The 17880-nt window shown below is 47.5% G+C and overlaps 1 protein-coding gene and 1 pseudogene across 1 annotated transcript; both read left to right on the plus strand.

Annotated features, from left to right (window-relative positions):
* Positions 1-504: 504 nt before the first annotated feature.
* LOC111068834 lies at positions 505-3393 on the plus strand (annotated as a pseudogene).
* Positions 3394-7901: 4508 nt separating this feature from the next.
* LOC111068884 (ecdysone-induced protein 74EF) lies at positions 7902-17086 on the plus strand. Its single transcript, XM_022358659.2, has 3 exons — positions 7902-8830; positions 15359-16260; positions 16378-17086. Exons 1-3 carry the CDS (start codon positions 8044-8046, stop codon positions 16741-16743), a joined length of 2055 nt encoding a protein of 684 aa, XP_022214351.2. The 5' UTR covers positions 7902-8043; the 3' UTR covers positions 16744-17086.
* Positions 17087-17880: the final 794 nt, after the last annotated feature.

The following is a 17880-nucleotide window of genomic DNA, read 5'->3' on the forward strand; positions in this document are numbered from 1 at the left end:
TTTTTGAAAACTGTTATTTTTGTAAAGCTTTTTTCTGAGGTAGCGCTTCCTTTTTTCACATAACTCTAGTATCTTACGTCTGGTTGTATAGAACTTTGCTATTTTAAAAAGATAATTTAAACAGCTAGCTAGTTAAGCCCAAACACTGTGTGATTTCAGCTTACCGTCTGGGAAATATAAAGCGTTGAAATGCAAAAATTATGATTTTTGTGTGGTATTTCTTACGAAATTTTGACTTTAAAAACTCAGGAGAAGTCGAGGACACAGGATATAATTTTTTTTCAACAAAATTACGGGACGAAAATTCTTAAAAAAAAGTTCTGCCATAGAAAAAAAACATAAGTGCGGAGCCGATGCACTTTTTTTTCTTCTTTCCGACGAATGTCCTATTTTATTAGAATTTTAAATTATTTTATCTGTTTCCATTGTTACGTTATTTCATTACTCTCTCTCTCTCTCTCTCTCTCTCTCTGTTTTTTCTCACAACGAGAGACACTAGAGAGAATGAGCGCCGCGCATGATTTCCCAGTCCTATGGGACATTGTGCACCTGCGGGCCAATCCGGCCAAAAAGCATACGATCGTGGATACGGTACTGGACCTTTGATATTTATTGTCACATGTTTTGTGTAGACGCTGGAGCGACAACCAATTAGGACGACGAGAATTAATCAAAACGAAGGAAGACGGAAAAGTCGAGAGTATGGGAGCTACAAAGTCTACAAAACTAGTGGCAGTACTAGCAATTTGGCGGACCATTTAAAAAGGCTGCAAAAATAGAAAACATAAAACCATCGGTAGGTACAATCGAAACATATTTTCACCAGAAATATGAAACTGCATCTGGATATATAGTTTAAGCCAGATCTTGATTTTTTTAAGACATCGAAAAACATCGAGGTACGCAAACATCGATGTTTTTGCAGCACTACCACCCATCCCACTCCACCCCGGAGTTCCATTTCATTATCGGTCCTTTCCAGGGCCACCAATAAATTTGTCGGAGAGTGTACATATTTTCATATAGAAATATTTATATTATATTATAGTATAAATTAATTATTTTATTTTTTATCTTTTTTTATATATATATATATATATTTTTATTTTTATATTTATATTTTTTTTATCTATATATATATAAAAATGGAGAGAAAAAATGTATAGTGCTGGGCAGATTTGGTTTAAATTTTGTTTAGTTATTCGTATTTGCCAAAGAAATGTTTTTTGGACAAACCAATCAATGAGTTCTAAACTCGAGATATTATTCATCAATTGAGTTATAATATGCCTGCTTTTAGACGATCAAACCTTGGACGACGTGCACGTCGTGAAATAAGTAATCGGAATATCTCTATTAATGTAACAAAAGAGGAACGTGCAGAAGTAAATGAATGGACACGTGCACATGTTCGGACTGCACAATTAACACCTCAAATTCGACCAGTAGACTTGAATCGCGCTGTTTGCGAATACGATTGCACAATAGCCTGCCAAGATATTCGCTGCGTTGATATCGGTTCATTATCCGCTAGTAATTTATATATATAAAAAAAAATAATAATTTACTTATGTTATAATGGAATTTTTTTCTTATTGCCAGATTATTATAGCTTTAAAATTTTATTCATATTTTGTATATTTTTTATACCCGTACTCAAAAAAGATTTAAGGGGTATATTGGATTTGTGGTAAAAGTGGATGTGTGTAACGCAGAGAAGGAAACGTTTCCGACCCCATAAAGTATATATATTCTTGATCAGCATCAATAGCCGAGTCGATATAGCCATGTCCGTCTGTCCGTCCGTCCGTCCGTCCATCTTGTTGAGCGCCTGGATCTCAGAGACTATAAAAGCTAGAGAAACCAAATTTGGTTTCCAAACTCATGTGATATCACACTGCTACAAGTGTATTTCAAAATTTCGCCCCGCCCCCTTCCGCCCCCACAAAAAACGAAAATCTGTGGCAGCACAATTTTAAAGATGCGATAAAACTAAAAACGTAGTATCGTAGAAAATTACCGTATCTACCAGATTGCTGGATCTGAATCAGATCGGATCATAATTATAGCCAGAATGAAGAAATTAATTTTCTGTTGGTTCGCCCGTCTCCTCAGCCAGAGAACCGCTACTCATTCTCTTTCTCGCTCGCACACTCTGCCGCGTTCAGTGCGCGAGCAACCCCTAGCGGAGGAGATGTAGAATATAAATGGTACATGTATAGTCTATATGTTAGATGTAGAATATACATTGTAGATGTAGATATCAGATGTAGCAAAAAAATGTAAAATGTAAAATTTTTTATTATTCTAAAATTCTAAAAAATCATATGCTCAAAAATGTATATACTAACTGAGTACGGGTATAAGTCGAGTCGCGTCCCCAGAAGCGACTCACACGTTCCTTCTCGTTTTATATGTATATGAATATAAATAAATAAAATTAATTTAAAATAAACAATTCGAATTTCCGCGCAAACTTTAGCATTGAATTAACATGGACTTTCAACATGAACATTTCGACATTTAACGAGGTGCACAGTGCCATCTAGTGCTGAAGATCAGAACTAGAAAATCGACTGCGCCGTATGGTTGATATCTGTAATTAATCCTGAACTAGATGGCGCGACTGAAACGTAAGGAAATCCGATAGCTGGCGCCAGTTAATTAGTTTTATAAAACACGCTAGAGGCGCCCCAGCCGTTTTTCTTCCTATTTTTTTGTTTGAAAACCAGTTTAGCCGAGTTTCACACCACCGTCTGCAATATACCAAACAAATACCAGGCTAAAATGCTAGTAGTTCGGGCTAAAAAAATTATGAATTATTAATTTTTTTTTTTTTATTATTCAGTTTGGCGGTCAATTTGAAATGTGTCTCCACGAATTGAGAGCGAGTTTTGCAAACTCTCCACGAATTGAGAGCGAAAAATGTCAGTATTTTTGGTGCGCTAAATTGAGTTTGGCGGTCAATTTGAAATGTGTCTTAATATTTGGAAAAATAACTTGATTTGTTTTGTCGAGTGACCTCAGAAACCGACTGGTTCTCGATCCGGGGCTGAATCGTTCTCGTATTTCTCGAACAGGAAATAACCTACCACGAACAGGAGGTGGCCTGCGAGCAGCACACGCAGTGCGTAAATCTCAACGTGGACGTGTCCAAGATCAACTGCATAAGGCGCTGCATATCGCCATCCTGCTACCAGGATACATATATATGCCTTCAACGAGGTGAGTGGAATAACCAGAGGACTCGTTTTCGGAACTCTCATCCCCATTGTGTTTTTGCTTTAGCTGGAGGAGGGTGAAATCGATGTGAGACTGAACTCCTTCAAAGGGTGTGTCATCCAGAGAATGTAGCAAAAGTCCCCGCTCCTGCACCATCTATATCTCAGGGATTACCTGCAGGAGATGCAATGGAAGATCACCGAATACCTTCGCCAGTGGATCCCCCTGGCCTAACCCTCTAGCCATTGCCTAAAGTACTCAGAACGAGAGGGGTAGAGGGACAGAGTGCGAGTGACAAGCGTTTGGAAAATTAGCCAAATGCGTTATTTGGCCGACAAGCAGCACGTTCAGTCGCTCACGGAACGTCCTGGCGTTTGGCCGCAGAAAGAAATCAGCTCAGCCCCAGAACGGCACGGAATAGACCTCCGAGAACTGCGTGGGAAGTGTTATGTTACTTAACCATGTTCCATTAGAGCTGATTTAATGGTTGGTTCTCAACTGAACGATGTTCTTATTGCCATCCGAAACAACATCTGGACATAATCAACTGATAAATTTATCAATTAACTTGTCTGCTATCAGTCGCGGCTAACAGCTAATTAGATTGTGTGTGTCTGTGTGTGTATTTTGGTGCAACAGGTCTGTGTGTCTAATAAAATAAATATGCCAGATAATTGGGAAATGGAATGCATATTAATGAGTGCCCTGGGACTTGGACCTCCGCCTTCGCTTCATAAACTTCTGTTGGTGCTGCGCCAGCTGTTGTTCCTCCACTCCAGTCCACCTTTACCTCCAGTCTTAATAGGGCATAACCTGATGCCGACTTTTGATGAATCATAGCGAGAACCCGTGTGTCTAATAATTTCGTTTATGTTTGTACCTAATTATTCAGTTTTACTCATCTTTACCATACCTTACCGTGTGTTCTATCCAATATATCTATCTTCCGTATTTTTTCCCTCTCAGCCCACTCTCGTAATCATTTTATATCAGAATTTTCCAAATATTTTCCAAACAAAACCTCGAAATATATAGTCCGAATTTAACTAAATCACCGTGAACTATGTGAATGTTTGGTTGGATCAGACCACTATTTTATATAGCTGCCATACGAGAGGGAACGTTGTGAGTCGCTTCGGTGGCCGCGACACTGCTTTTATATTCAGTCAGTATATACAAACTACATATGAGCTCATGTCTATTACATGCTGTCATCTAAACTCTTATACCTCCGCAAGAGGGCGCACACTGCACGTCGAAATTTTGACATACCCTTGGTCTAGATTTTAGATCTAGGCGCTCATCTAGATGAACAGACTGACAGACAGACAGTCATGGTTATATCGACTCGGTGTTTGATGCTGATCAAGAATATATATACTTTATGGGGTCAGAAATGTTTCCTTCTGTGCGTAGCACACATCTACTTTGTTAAACCGTTAACCCTTAACTCTTCAACTACGGGTTTTTGTTTTTTTTTTGTATCAGTTTATTATAATTAATATAGGGTAACAGTAAAAATGGGAGAATATTTTACAGATCATTTAAGGGTGAGAAGGGGTGCCAGAATAACTTGCCGGACTGCAGCGAAGAGCCCTCTTTCTATGCCGTTGCGCAGCCGTTCCAGCCCTCTCAGCTTCCGCATGACATCGATGCGAATTCAGACACCCGTAGCATCTTGCTCGTGAGGACACCTACGCTTAGGTGTCGAGTCTCCACCTATGTCCAACTGCTCCAACTGCTTGGGCAGGTGAAGAGTATGTGCTCCGCGGTTCCCTCTACACCGCACGTCGGGCAGTTTGCATCATCGACGTGCTCAAATCCATGGAGAAAGCTTCTAAAGTAGCCGTGCCCGCTTGGGTTAGCCAACAAGGGAGAAGTTGACTTCTCCATACCTCCTGGGAACCCACCTACCGATGTCTGGTAGTAGACTATGCGTCCATCATTCCTTTTGTGAGATGGCCCAGCGGTTCAGCCATCTATCTAGGCTTTTTTCCCTCGCCGCCGTCTGTATACGTTTCCTAGCTGCCTGGGAGTGGTTTTTGTGTGGATACGTCGAGCTCCAACGAGATTTCCCTAACTTCCTCGGCTATGTCCACCACTGGAAGAATTCCGGCGATAACCAATGCCGCATCTTCCGGTTCTTCTGGTTCGATAGCCGCAGCAGACTCGCAGGGCTCATAACCGGTACGTCACGTCTAGCCCTCTCCTGTAGGACTTGACCTTGACCTCGCTGCCTCAGCCCAGATCGGGGCTGCGTACATCATGACCGACTTTCGGACTGACTAAAGCAGAGGTCTACTGCCTTGTTTAGGTCTCCTCGTGTTCAGCTTCAAACGGGACAGTGCCCCGCCTAGAACTGCTGCCTTCTTGCTGGATGCCTCAAGATGCTCGCGGAAGGAGAAGCTAGTGTCCAGCAGTGCCCCAAGGTAGCGGATTGCTCGGGTGGCTTTTGAGGCTTCGGCAGCAGGACTAGCTTCTGGAGCTTCCAAGGTTTTGGGAAGACTCCTTCACGGAGGCACATGTTGAATACTTGCGCGAAAGCCGATGGGTGCGCGGTCATAGCCAGCTTGACTCCGGTGTCGGGGATGCCATCCGGACCTGGCGCCTTGCCGGTTGGGGTTGCAGCAGCGGTTTCCACGATCCAAGAGTTCGCGACGGGCTGACAGCTGGGCCGACAGTGGGGAAAAGGCATTCACCTTCGTCTACGGGTATAAAAACCAAATAGTGTCTCAGTTTGAAAGATATCTCGAAATCGCTGATAGTTTGTGGGAATCGTCCGGAAGTCTCTATATTACATACATATACATACATATATATGTACATTAGGCTGGGACAAAAAAAAATTTTTTCGAAATTCAAACGTGCCACCCCCTTTTTTTGTTACCTTGGATTAAATAGTAATTTACATGTTTCTATTTTTATTTATTTTTTAGAGGCTGCTAACGAATTTTACAAAAAAGTTTCAATAAAAAAAAAATAAAAAAAATTTTGTTTGAATAAGTTGGATAATTGGTGAAATCTATTGCACATATGTATGTATATTGATACCATTCATATCTTCATTAATCAGTTATTGGCAGTAAAAAACCTGCACAAGTTTTTGCGAACTAGTTAACTGAATACAACTGTATATCAACCTCAGCTGAACTTCTCAGATTTTACCAATCGTTAATTTTTTAACAGTAACTAAAAATAAAAAAAAAATACCTGATTGTCAATATGAACAAGTTTCTAAGTTTCAATATTATTTGAAAAAACCGACGAATTCAATTTGTTTTAATGTATATTTACCCAAAAATTTGTATTTTCTTTTCGTGGTAGCAACCCCCAAACATTAAACTAAAAATTTGAAAAAAATTGTATAATTTTATTAAATAACGAAGAACAGAACTGGGGGGTGTCTCCGTGAAAAAAAAAATAAAAAATTGTTTGTTCAAATTTTGGCCCAGCCTAATGTGCATAGATGCTTGCTTTGCCAAGAGACTCCGACATTCTTGTGCAAATTAGACATAGAGACAGGTAGAATTCAATTGTGCCCGAGGACAGCCCAGCTGCCCCGCAGGCAAATTATTTCGCGGAATTAGGGATATTGGATGTGGATTATTGTGCGTACTATCCATTAGGTAGCCAAATCACAAGTGATTTACTTGCTTCACCTTCGAAAGAATCCTCCTTTGAAAGATAATACTTTTCAGCTGAGCTGCGAAGAGAGCGCAGACATTGTATATTACCTGCTCTCGTGCGGCGTACGTCGATCAGAAAAGAAACAGGTATTGGATCTGGTCTGGCTGAGAGCGTCGAGCGACTTCGACTTCGACCAGACTCAGACAGCGGCCTCAGATCGCGATTCATTCCTCAGTGAGACACGGTCGCGTGCACAAGTTCCAAGCGGTCGACGATCCGAAGACTCAAGAGATCCGAGCCGATCCGATCTGATCTAAGCCAAGCCAAGAAGGCCAACGAATCAGCAGACATTGGGCTACAACACCTCATTAGCATTCAACGGCTGAAAAGATCTATAAATACGCAGAGTGAATGCAAAACGGAAACCTGAAAATCAGAATCCCATGACGCCATATTTGTTTTTGACTTGATTGAGCGCCCGACCCGAGACTCTACTGTGTACTCGTACTGTGTAAGTGAGTCTCAATCTCAATCTCAATCTCTCAATCTCGAGTGTCTCCCCCCAGTGAGTGTGTTTGAGTGTACGCGAGTGTGGGACTGGAGTTGGAGCTAGAGCTAGAGCTAGCCGTCGCAACTAGACTATTCCAAGTGAAATAAACGCATTAAGAATTCTTAGAGCCAAATTTCGGGAACGAGAATAAAGAATAAAATTGAAAAGCCAAGCCAAGCCCAGGGCTGGCCTGTGTGTGTGTGCCGCCTCTTTCTACACACCGCTATGGACGAGTGTGCGTGTGCCGCCGCGAGTGTTGGTGTTGCCCCGATATTGTGTGTCAGTGTCCGTGTCCGTGTGCCCGTGTGGTTGTGTCAGTGAGTGCCCAAGAAATACCGCTTACATCAGCGAAAAGTTAAGAACGAACACACACACACACGCACACACAGACTTGGCCAACACAGAGAAAGAGAGAGAGAAAAAACCAGAAAATCCACATTGTTCGGGTTCGGGTTCGGTCTCCGTCTCCGTCGCCTCCGTCACTGCCACCCTGCTGCCTGCTGCCTGCTGCCATCAACAACCATCTCAGCTCGAAGCTCCGCTACGTAGCAATCGCAACGTAAGCCATCCCATCCCATCCGGTTGTGGTTGTTGGGGACGGACCTTTGTTCTCGCCCCTAGGAATCTTCCGAATACTTCTGAGAATGGGAGACTCCACGCCCATTTGCCGTTGCCGAGTGCTCTATTTGGGCAGCGCGGTGCCGCGCCAGAGCAAGGACGGGCTCCAGGGCATTCAGGAGCCGCTGCGCAGTCTCTACCCCTCGGAGGGGGCCGTGGGCGCCAAGGGCATCGACAGCTGGCTGAGCGTCTGGTCGAACGGCATTCTGCTGGAGAACGTGGACGAGAACCTCAAGCAGATCACGCGCTTCTTCCCCATCGAGTCGCTCCACTACTGCGCAGCCGTGCGGCAGGTGCTCATTCCGGAGCGCAACGCTCATCCAGAGCCGAAGTTCCTGCCCCTGGATTCGCCATTCGCCCGCATGCCGCGGGCCCAGCATCCGCCCATCTTCGCCGCGATCCTGCGCCGCACCACTGGAATCAAGGTGCTCGAGTGCCACGTGTTCATCTGCAAGCGGGAGGCTGCGGCCAACGCTCTAGTCAGGTGCTGCTTCCACGCCTATGCCGACAACTCGTACGCCCGCCAGCTGGAGACGGGCAGCACGGCCGGCGGAGGCGGCAGCAGCGTCTACGGCACCCTAAAGAGTGCCGCCGGCAGCAAGTCCAACGGCGACCTGGCCAACGGAAACGGACATGGAAGCCATCATCTGTCCCTCGCCGCCCAGAGCGGCTGGCGGTCTCGTGCCGGCAGCACCACGACGCTTAACAGCCTGGGGCGGGCCTCCAACGGCCATGCCCCGAACGGGTCCGCACTTGGCATGAACGGCGGCAGCACCGGCAGTGCCGCGGAGGGCTACACATCCGTCAAGAACTGTGAGTATCTATCTGCATCTGCATCTGCATATTGTGTGTCCGTTCAGTCTTTTGTCAAGTCCGCTTGCGTCATCTGCCACAGCATACAGTTACGCGGAGCTGGTACAGTTACATGCTGATGACGCGCCTGCTAATTATTGGCATGTGACGACGGCCCACCTTCGGGTGCTGGCCGTCGCCGAGATGAGCCTCACCTTGAACGTTGTTGGTACTAACACAGAGGTACAGGTACAGGTACAGGCACAGGTACAGGCACACCATTAGAGACCTGTCTTGGGCACTCGGACACACCTTTAACGCTGTTTTGGAAAATACAAATAGTTGGCCCGCGCTGGGAGTACTTGGGTGCAGTCCAGGCATTCCGTATTGACGTTCATTTGCTGGACACTCGTCTCCAGCGAGAGCAGGGCCCATCCCATAGACAGAGACAGAGACTGGCCGCGATGGATGGTGAAACGATGACGCGAACGACAATAGCTCTGGTGACGACTCCAAAGTCTGGCAACAGAGAGAAACACTTATCGGCTGTTTCGCTGCGTCCCAAACACTTTCCACTCATTTAAATTTCAACGATGGCGACCAGACAGAAAGACAGAAAGACAGACAGACAGACAGACAAACTTACGGACATACGGACAGACCAGCTACGCGGACAGAAGCCGGGATGAAGAAGGTAAAAACTCACCGGTTTACGACTCTGTTGTTTCTCTGAGCCCCATTCTCCGTTGCCCCGGCTATGGCAAAGTTATGATAATTACCATGTAAATTGCTGAAACTGAGGAAAGCAGCTCTGTCTCTGCCTCTGCCTCTGTCTCTTCCTCTGCCTCGTGTCTGTTTCCTAGCACATCTCTGACTGCCGCGAATGCAAACAAGCGCGATCGCGATCGCGATCTCTAGCTTGGCATTCGAATTAGCCGAATTTCGCTTTCGACTTTGACTTGGCTAATACAAAATCCCACTCCCCAGTCGCTAATTTCCATGTATATATGCACCGTATCGTATCGTCGCTGAGTTTGCATATAGAAAGCACAAAATATGAAAAGCATTATCGGCGGTCTGCGTAAAGTCTATCCACCAGATAAATATAATATTTTCGTTTTCATCAGAGAGTGAAACTACATCAAAGTACATACATATACATACATATGATATGTAATTGCTAATCACATTTAATGAAACTCGATGAAACTACCTGTTAACTACAACATTGTGTATTTACGAGCATTGTATCCACTTGGAGTCCCATTAGCTAAACTGGATTTTGTTTAATTGGCGGAAATATACTTAAAACGCACATTTCCTTCCTCTTATTGTAATTGTAATTAGAGTATTTATAACATTATTTTAATCCATATCGACCAGCGTAAGCTCCGCTAGCTAACGTGTGTATTTACATATGTATGAGTCTGTATCGATGTACATTTGTATGTGTGTGCGTATAATCGATGTCCACTCGTACGACTGGGGAAGAAAGGCAAGCGGTTGGGTCTTAGCGAACTATGGGCGTGACTTCATTCACATGCTAATTCCTCGGACTTTCGCATCTTCATCAGAACCGAATCAAGTGACTTGCAGCAAGCGGTCGCTAATTAATGAAAGCCCATTCCCAATCCTCCGCTAGTGATTTATTACAGCAAGACGTTTGTTTGCTTTTCTTGGTTCTCACAGCCTCTTGGCCACTCTCTGGCACTCTTGGCCAGGGACACCGACACCTCCGGCCTTTCTGCGCCATGGACGTGGCTCCTCGAGAACTTGGACGCGACATTATGTATTGCCGGTGCGGCAAGTTGAGTGGCAGGCTGAAGCTGAAGCTGTTGGGAACTGTGGTCGCGTGCAGATTACCGGTCGCCGACATTGGTGCCTCCAACGCAGACGCGAGGGAGCAGCGGAGACTGGAATTGGGATAGGTGGCGGGGACATGGGGCATGGGGCAGTGGTATAGCATACATATATATGTATAGTATACGCTTGGGGAGTACGTAAATCGAGATGAGCTCGTGAGAAAATATTCGGCTAGGGTTCGCTACTTTCTTATGAGCATGGTCTGGGGCCCCGCTTTCATGAGCCATTCGCTGCGATCGGTGGGAAGGCAGGTGGTACATAGCCATGCCTATGTATGTATGTATGTATGTATGTATGTATGTATATAATGGAAGTCGCGAGGGGGTCGACAAAACACGTCAATGTGTGAGTTTCTGAGTGAAACTTTAGACGAGAAATGATCAAATCTACCGTGGAGCACGCTCATCTCCATCTCCATCTGCGGCAATCCTCTGGTATACGAGTAGACAGCGTCTGTGTGCGAGTGTACGATTTTCTATTCATTAACATTTTTAATTTGCCGCTGGCTGTCGAGATCTTTGTGACTGGAACGGGGTCGGTTCTCTTCGGGTCGGGTGGGGTCGCATCATATCGGATCGAGGTGGGAATGTCAGGTAATTGCGTTTTGCTTTCATTAGAGCGACACTTACAGACTTGCAGTGGATCGTGTTAATTAGCCAGACCAATTCCAATGGATTTTAATGGCAAGAAAGCGTGCTGAGCTTCCCCTGCCAATTAGATGCAGATGCAGTCCGGCAAGTCCATTGACAATCCACAAGCAAACACTTCTGCTCACTTCTCTGCCCGCTCTCTGTTGATCCAAATAATTTGCAGGTGGCTCTGACGAAAGATCCGTGGTCACATTTTGGGGGCAGTGCAGCCAGTCAACAAATAGCAACCAGAAAACAAGTTTCTTGCTGCTCGCCACGAGTCAGGCTCCAGCTTGGGTGCAATCCGTAGACCCAGAAAACAAATCAGAGGCACGTTCAAAGCTCGACTGCTACTCTTATTCAATATTTGACATCTTGGCATTATCTTTTTTGTACGAATGGGAAAACATCTGACAAAACTTAGCCGTGGTGGATATTGTGCTCGTGCTTGTGTGGGGAAAATGAAGAGAAGACTTTTGCCTTTCCAGGGTGGCACCTAATGGGATTCCTGTCAGGGGTTCTACATTTCCGTTTGCAAGAGCGCAGAGTGTGGATGAAACCATTCATTAGGTTTGAAAGTGTCGCTGGCTTCCACTTGAGACTGGCGAATGCCCGACCACTTGACCATGACCAGAGTTGGTACTCGTACATTTTAGAATACTACCTGCTGGTGGTGCTGCTGCCCCTGTTTCTTGCCAATTCCTAGACTCCAGTTGCAGCCAGAGAGAGAGAGGGAGAGAGAGAGACTGGCTTCCGCTGGCGATGCAATATTTCTGCGCGGCTATTACGATCAGCGTCTGCATCCATCTGGCAAACGATCTCTGCGCTGGCTGCTGCTACTGTTGCATTATTATTATGCAAAGTGGCTGCAAAGAGATAGGGCTGGGGCAGGGGAAGGGGAAGGGGATGCTGATGGAGAAAATAGTAGTACACGAGGGGCAGCAACAAAGACGGCGGGACACATTAACCGAAATCCAGTTGCAGTTGAATGACTCGGTTGCATGCAACAGCCGGGCCGGCCCGGCCCGCTTGGCCACCTTGCAACATTGTGTTGCGGGTAGGCGCAGTCTCTTCCGAGGTGCTTTTCATCGTAACTCGATTATAAAAATCTGACTTTGCGTTCGAAGTCCATCAGATTTGCCTGTAATCTCGGTTCCATCCGTACATCGGCGAGTATCTCATGTTTGACCCACTTGCAGTTCCCATCTGAAATCGTGGTTTCTCTTTGTCTCTCTCACCCTCTCCCTCTCCCCCTCCCTCTCTCACTGTCTCTGTGTGTGAAGGCATTGTCGTTGACAATTGAGGTATGTACGATATACAAGTTTATGAACAAACATGCCTACATACATACATATATATATATGTATGTATATGCATGTACAGGTGTGTACTGGTATCTTATGATGAATAAGTAGCTCATGCACTGCCACTGCCACTGCCACTTTGCATAATTATTTTAATTTGGATGAAATGGCTGTGGAATTTACAGTCGCTCTTTTTAATGCGATCATAAGAAAAGTTGGCGGAAGACAATTCGTGTCGAAAGTGACCTCTCTCTCAAGGCATAAGATAAGCACGGGATATCCAAACGAAAGTTCTCGTATTCATTCATATTCATTCATTCAGGCCTTCTGGGATACGTATGTATGTATATACATACATACACTGTACATTCCGTTTTCATTTGATTGTTTTCGGATCACTCGTACTCCTCGTACCGATACCGGGCTTGGCTTGGCTTGGCTCTCAGAGTGCGGTGCAGTGTTGGGCTGTTGGGTTAGTCATTCGTCTGGCATTCCACGCCGCCATGTTCGGCCTAGATTTCGCTCTGCAGCTGCGCCTTTGGGTTCGAGCCCGCAGATCTCCAAAGGCAATAATGGAAAATGGTCGGAAAACTCGGCTTGCTCGCCGCTGCACTGCACCAACGAAAGGCGCAGTGGCTGCTGTTGCTGCTGTTGCTGCTGCTGCTGCTGCTGCCACTCCCCTTCCGCCGCCCGACCGAGTGGCTGGAATTTGAGTGGATCGGCTAAATGCCAGCGAATGCCAGTGTATTTTGGCGAACTTTGGATACGTGATATTTCGCCTCGAGTTGCCTTTTCCATACAGTATGCATATCGGCGGCTGGTTCTCTCTGACAGGCACCGAGCTCGCTCAGTGCAACGTGGAAATACGATTTTCACGCACGCATGCCCACAGGCCGCTCTCCCCAGTCTCCCCATCCCACCCCTACCCCTGTTCGTAAGTGAGAGTCGCAATTTTACTTTTAGCTGGAGCTGCTTCTACCGCCATCGATTATGACATAAGTCCAAGTGGAGTAGTGGGGAGTGGGGAGTATGGAGTGGGGGGACAGAGCAAGGTTGTTGAAACATTTTCGCGTAATGGCCCCGAACAAAACAAAACAGGAGCGCGCCAAATGGGAAATGATTTGAAATCGACTCCCCGGGAGTGCTCGGGCCAGGCCGTAAAAGTAATTAGCTCTTCGCACTCTTTTGTGAGCTCTGCGAGTCGGAGCCAATGCAGTAAGCTTGCCAGCTTGGCAGTCCGCCGGACTTCCGCCACTACTTACCTTAAGCGGAAGGAAACAGATACACATACATATGTATCTGTATATAGCTTTACGGTGTGCTAGACTTTTATGTTCCATTCATGGATCTACAACATGTCTGTGTGTGTCCCTGCGCTCATGAAACACTTTCCGCTGGTCGGAGAGTTTACTCCACTTACTCAGCACAAGCCAGAAGGCGACAGTGTTGTCCGCAGCTGGGGGTCAATATACCTCAGGCCGAGTCGAGTGGATCTCTCAGGGCGTATGAGTATGAGGCAATCGAGCCACTGAGTAGAATAGCCAGCGAAAAGCCAGAAGAGCCGAAAGCACACAGCAGACAACAGTGAAAAGACAAAAAGAAAACGCTGGACGCAAAACCAAAATTATGCCATGGCTGCCACGGAAGAGGCAAGACGCAAAATACGCTCACAAGGTGACTCGTCGGTTTGTCGTTTACCGAACAGAGTGGGCCGTGGGTCCGGGGCTGGGCTGGGCTGGGCTGGGTCCGGCGTTGCGACCAGACGCTCGGGACTGGTTGGCTCTGGGTCTGGGGCTGGGGCTGTGACTTGGACTGGAGCTGGCACTGACAGTGGACCGAATTGTGCTGGGTGTGTGCAGGGGGGGGGTCAGGCAGGGGGTGTGCGACAGACAGCTGCAGGTGTAGCCGTAGCCACGTTCAAGTTATTAAATTACCGTTATTTATTACAAAACCGTTGCCGCCGTGGCCCAAATGCGATGCAGAACCGCGACAACTGCGGCCACTGTGTACGTACACATGTACCCATGTATTTGTGTCTGTATATGTGTGTGTGGCTGTGTGTGTACCCGTCGAGTACGTTGTACGTTGTACGTTGCTCAACTTAACTGAACGATTGAGGCGGCCAAGAAATACCAGAGTCGATCGCACTCGACCAGTCCATTTGAATGCTTCTGCCGCAGCGGCGCTCGGCGGTCTTGGCCTGTTTCCGTTCACTTGGATTAGACGCGCTCAGCTAATTTTCAGTATTTTGGCTGATTTGTATTCCGATGCCTTGCACAGAGCTCCACCACCACCCCACCCTGAGCTCTGTGCTTGGCCCGTGAATCAGCGATTTGCCTTCAACGGCGACAAGTGCCCCCCCACCCGTTCACAAGGTTTCGCGCCCTTGTTAAATCCCTCAATGAATATCAATAGTTAAGTAGCATTCAGCATTCAGCATCCATCGGCCATGAAGGTCGCGAGAAGTCATACAAAGCTGCTTTTCCATTAGCACTTTGCCTCACAGAAGAGGATAAGTTTACTTTACTTTACTTTACTTTACTTTACTGTAATCACTTCGAACGCAAAACAGCAATTAATAAATAAATAGATTCGGCTCTGAGTCGTTTCAATTATACATTAAACTACGGGTTCCGGGGATCCGTGGGGAACCTCCACTTGTGGCTTCCCTACCGAGACACTTCTCGTGTCTAATTTAATTTAGTTTGATCTCCTTTATCCATATTGAAGCAACGCATTTGGTATTCTTGCAGTTTACGGGAGCAGCGCTGACCTGAATGTGACAGGGGACGACGGCGACGCTTCGCTGTACAACGGCGATGAGAACCACAAGGTGTGGAGTGGGTCACAGGATCAGCTGGACAGCATCGGGCCCGCTGAGAGTCCGTACGAAATTTACACCGGAAACACATCCACCCTGGGCAGGCCGCTGCGGGCCCGCCAGATGAGCGCCCCCATCGATGTGCCTCCGCCCCCAGTCAAGGAGGAGCGCAAGCAGAAGCGCGACAAGAAGACGTCCAAGTCCAGCGGGAGCCAGAGCCTGTCGGGCACCCTCATCCGACCGAAGCCTATGCACCCTGCCGCCATGCATCGCTCTGGCCTCCAGAGCTCTGCCGGTCCCGGCAGCGTCATCTACGGTCCCGTCTCCGGTCACGGACATGGGCCGCACTCGCACTCTGCCCGCTATCACACCATCAGTCATCGGGGTTTCCCGCCGGGCCCGCCGCCGCCCAGTCACATGGTCCACCATCCGCCGCCGCAGCTTGCCCACCAGCACCACATGATGCAGCATGCTGCACACCAGCATGCCAGCATGGGCGGCATGCCACCCCTTCAAATTCCTGTCATGCTGCCGCAGCAGTACGCAACACTGCAGCCGTCGCGCTCGACCAGCAAAAAGAAGAAGAAGGACAAGAAGAACGGGGGCGGCGGAGTGCCCGTCGGCATGCCCATAGTGCCCCCCATCTATGCCTACCACCAGCAGCAGGCGATGGGCGGCGTCCCGCCTCCCCAGATGGCGCAGTCGATGATTGGGGAGCCGCGTCCGCTGGGAATGTCCAGCCGAAAAATGGCGGCGTCGATGGGCAACGGCCTGGACGACTCTGGCAACTCGGGGGCCGAGTCCCCGTCGCCCGGAGGCACAGGAATCTACAAGGTAAGTCAACCTCTAGCTCCGTCTATCGTGGGCTCTCGCTGGGGGACAAGGCGGGCTCATCTGATCCCATCGATGGGTCTCCTACATGCTGTGATTCAAGTAAGTCTTTCGTTGCAGCGCAAGGGGCACTTGAACGAGCGGGCCTTCAGCTATTCCATCCGGCAGGAGCACCGCAGTCGCAGCCACGGCTCGCTGGCCAGCCTGCAGTTCAACCCACCGGACATGAAGAAGGAGCGCGAGATCGCCCAGATGGTTGCGGGTCTGGATCTCAACGAAGGAGAGCGACAGATGGGGCCGAGCACTCTGCAACGCAAACAGGCCGCCATGACGATGACGAACGGCGGAGGTCCAGGACAACATCCGCATCCCCACGCGCACCCCCCACATCCGCATCCGCATCAGCATCCGCATCCACATTCACATCCGCACGCCATATACGGGCCCCTGGGGCCATCAAGTAGCTTCGGCAAGCCTCGAAGATAGGACGGGGCGGGCGGATCCGCGTCCTGCCGTATATGCGTACATGCGGCTGGGACGACGCGAAGTGCATTGACATGTACATAGAATTACACAACGTTTAGCGATGCTGGTCAAATTAGAAAGGGAACCAATCGAAGCCTCGGTCCCCCACTACAGCAACAAGAAGCGGTCAGGTCATCCACCATACATACATGCATACATGCATACATACATACGGCAGATACATACATACATGTACGAGTAGAGAGCGGAGACAACGGCCCAGCGAGAGCGCGGTCCTGGGAATTCCGACATTGAATCCAACATAATCAATGAATATGTGTGCCTTATTAGGTTTATACTATAAGTAAATCAGCCAGCGGCTAACCACGAATACATATGTACATGCAGCACCGTACTCTGTACTCTAACCATCATAATACATAATGTAGAATAATATAACACGCCTGACCACGGCAAGCGAGCAGGCTCTGGCCGAGCGAACAAATGAACAAATAACTTCTGAGGGGAGTGTCGTGGAGCTTGTTCCCCTGGAGAGTGCTTGACTCGGATGAGTATCTCCTCGTGAGAACTCGCGCATATCGTTCTGTCCATATTAGTATCGTAAAGTAGGGTCAAGCAGCAGCAGAACTATCCATATACCAACCTATACATAGTGCATATACAATATTCGTATACATTTCAATATTTACAATAAATATAATAACTTGTTAACGGAAACACAAAGCACAAAAGCAGTCTTTAGCTCTCCTCCCGGTGCGTCTAGTGCTGGCCCAGGCTATCCTGTCACACCCACGAGCCAATTAGGATGCGGGAATGCGACGCTCAACACGGATTGATTGGCACCGAGCCTCGAGGCTCGGTCATGGCACATGGACTGGCCTCCCACAGCTAGCGAAGAATGCTGTCCCGACTTGGACTTGGGCTTGGGCCTAGACACTGTCAGCAGTCATTGTACAACCATCATGCATAATGCTATGCCTATGCCTATGCCCACTGCATGCAAATGCGCCACAGCGCTCGCATTTTCATTTGCATACGAATGCGCTGCGACTTGAAAATGATTATTTCTGAGGAATGTTGCCAGTGGACAGGTATGCAGGCGTCTAAAAGTAGCAGAGACCCGGGCCTGCCAGCGGC

The sequence above is a fragment of the Drosophila obscura genome, unplaced genomic scaffold (genome assembly GCF_018151105.1).
Source record: "Drosophila obscura isolate BZ-5 IFL unplaced genomic scaffold, ASM1815110v1 contig_109, whole genome shotgun sequence".
Taxonomy (NCBI): Eukaryota; Metazoa; Arthropoda; class Insecta; order Diptera; family Drosophilidae; genus Drosophila; species Drosophila obscura.

Excerpts from the sequence above, each read along its gene's own strand:
- LOC111068884 (XM_022358659.2), top strand. The coding sequence starts at position 8,044 with ATGGGAGACTCCACGCCCATTTGCCGTTGCCGAGTGCTCTATTTGGGC. Across the intron at positions 8,831-15,358 it reads CTACACATCCGTCAAGAACT|TTTACGGGAGCAGCGCTGAC; the intron begins GTGAGTATCTAT and ends GTATTCTTGCAG. Across the intron at positions 16,261-16,377 it reads GAGGCACAGGAATCTACAAG|CGCAAGGGGCACTTGAACGA; the intron begins GTAAGTCAACCT and ends CTTTCGTTGCAG.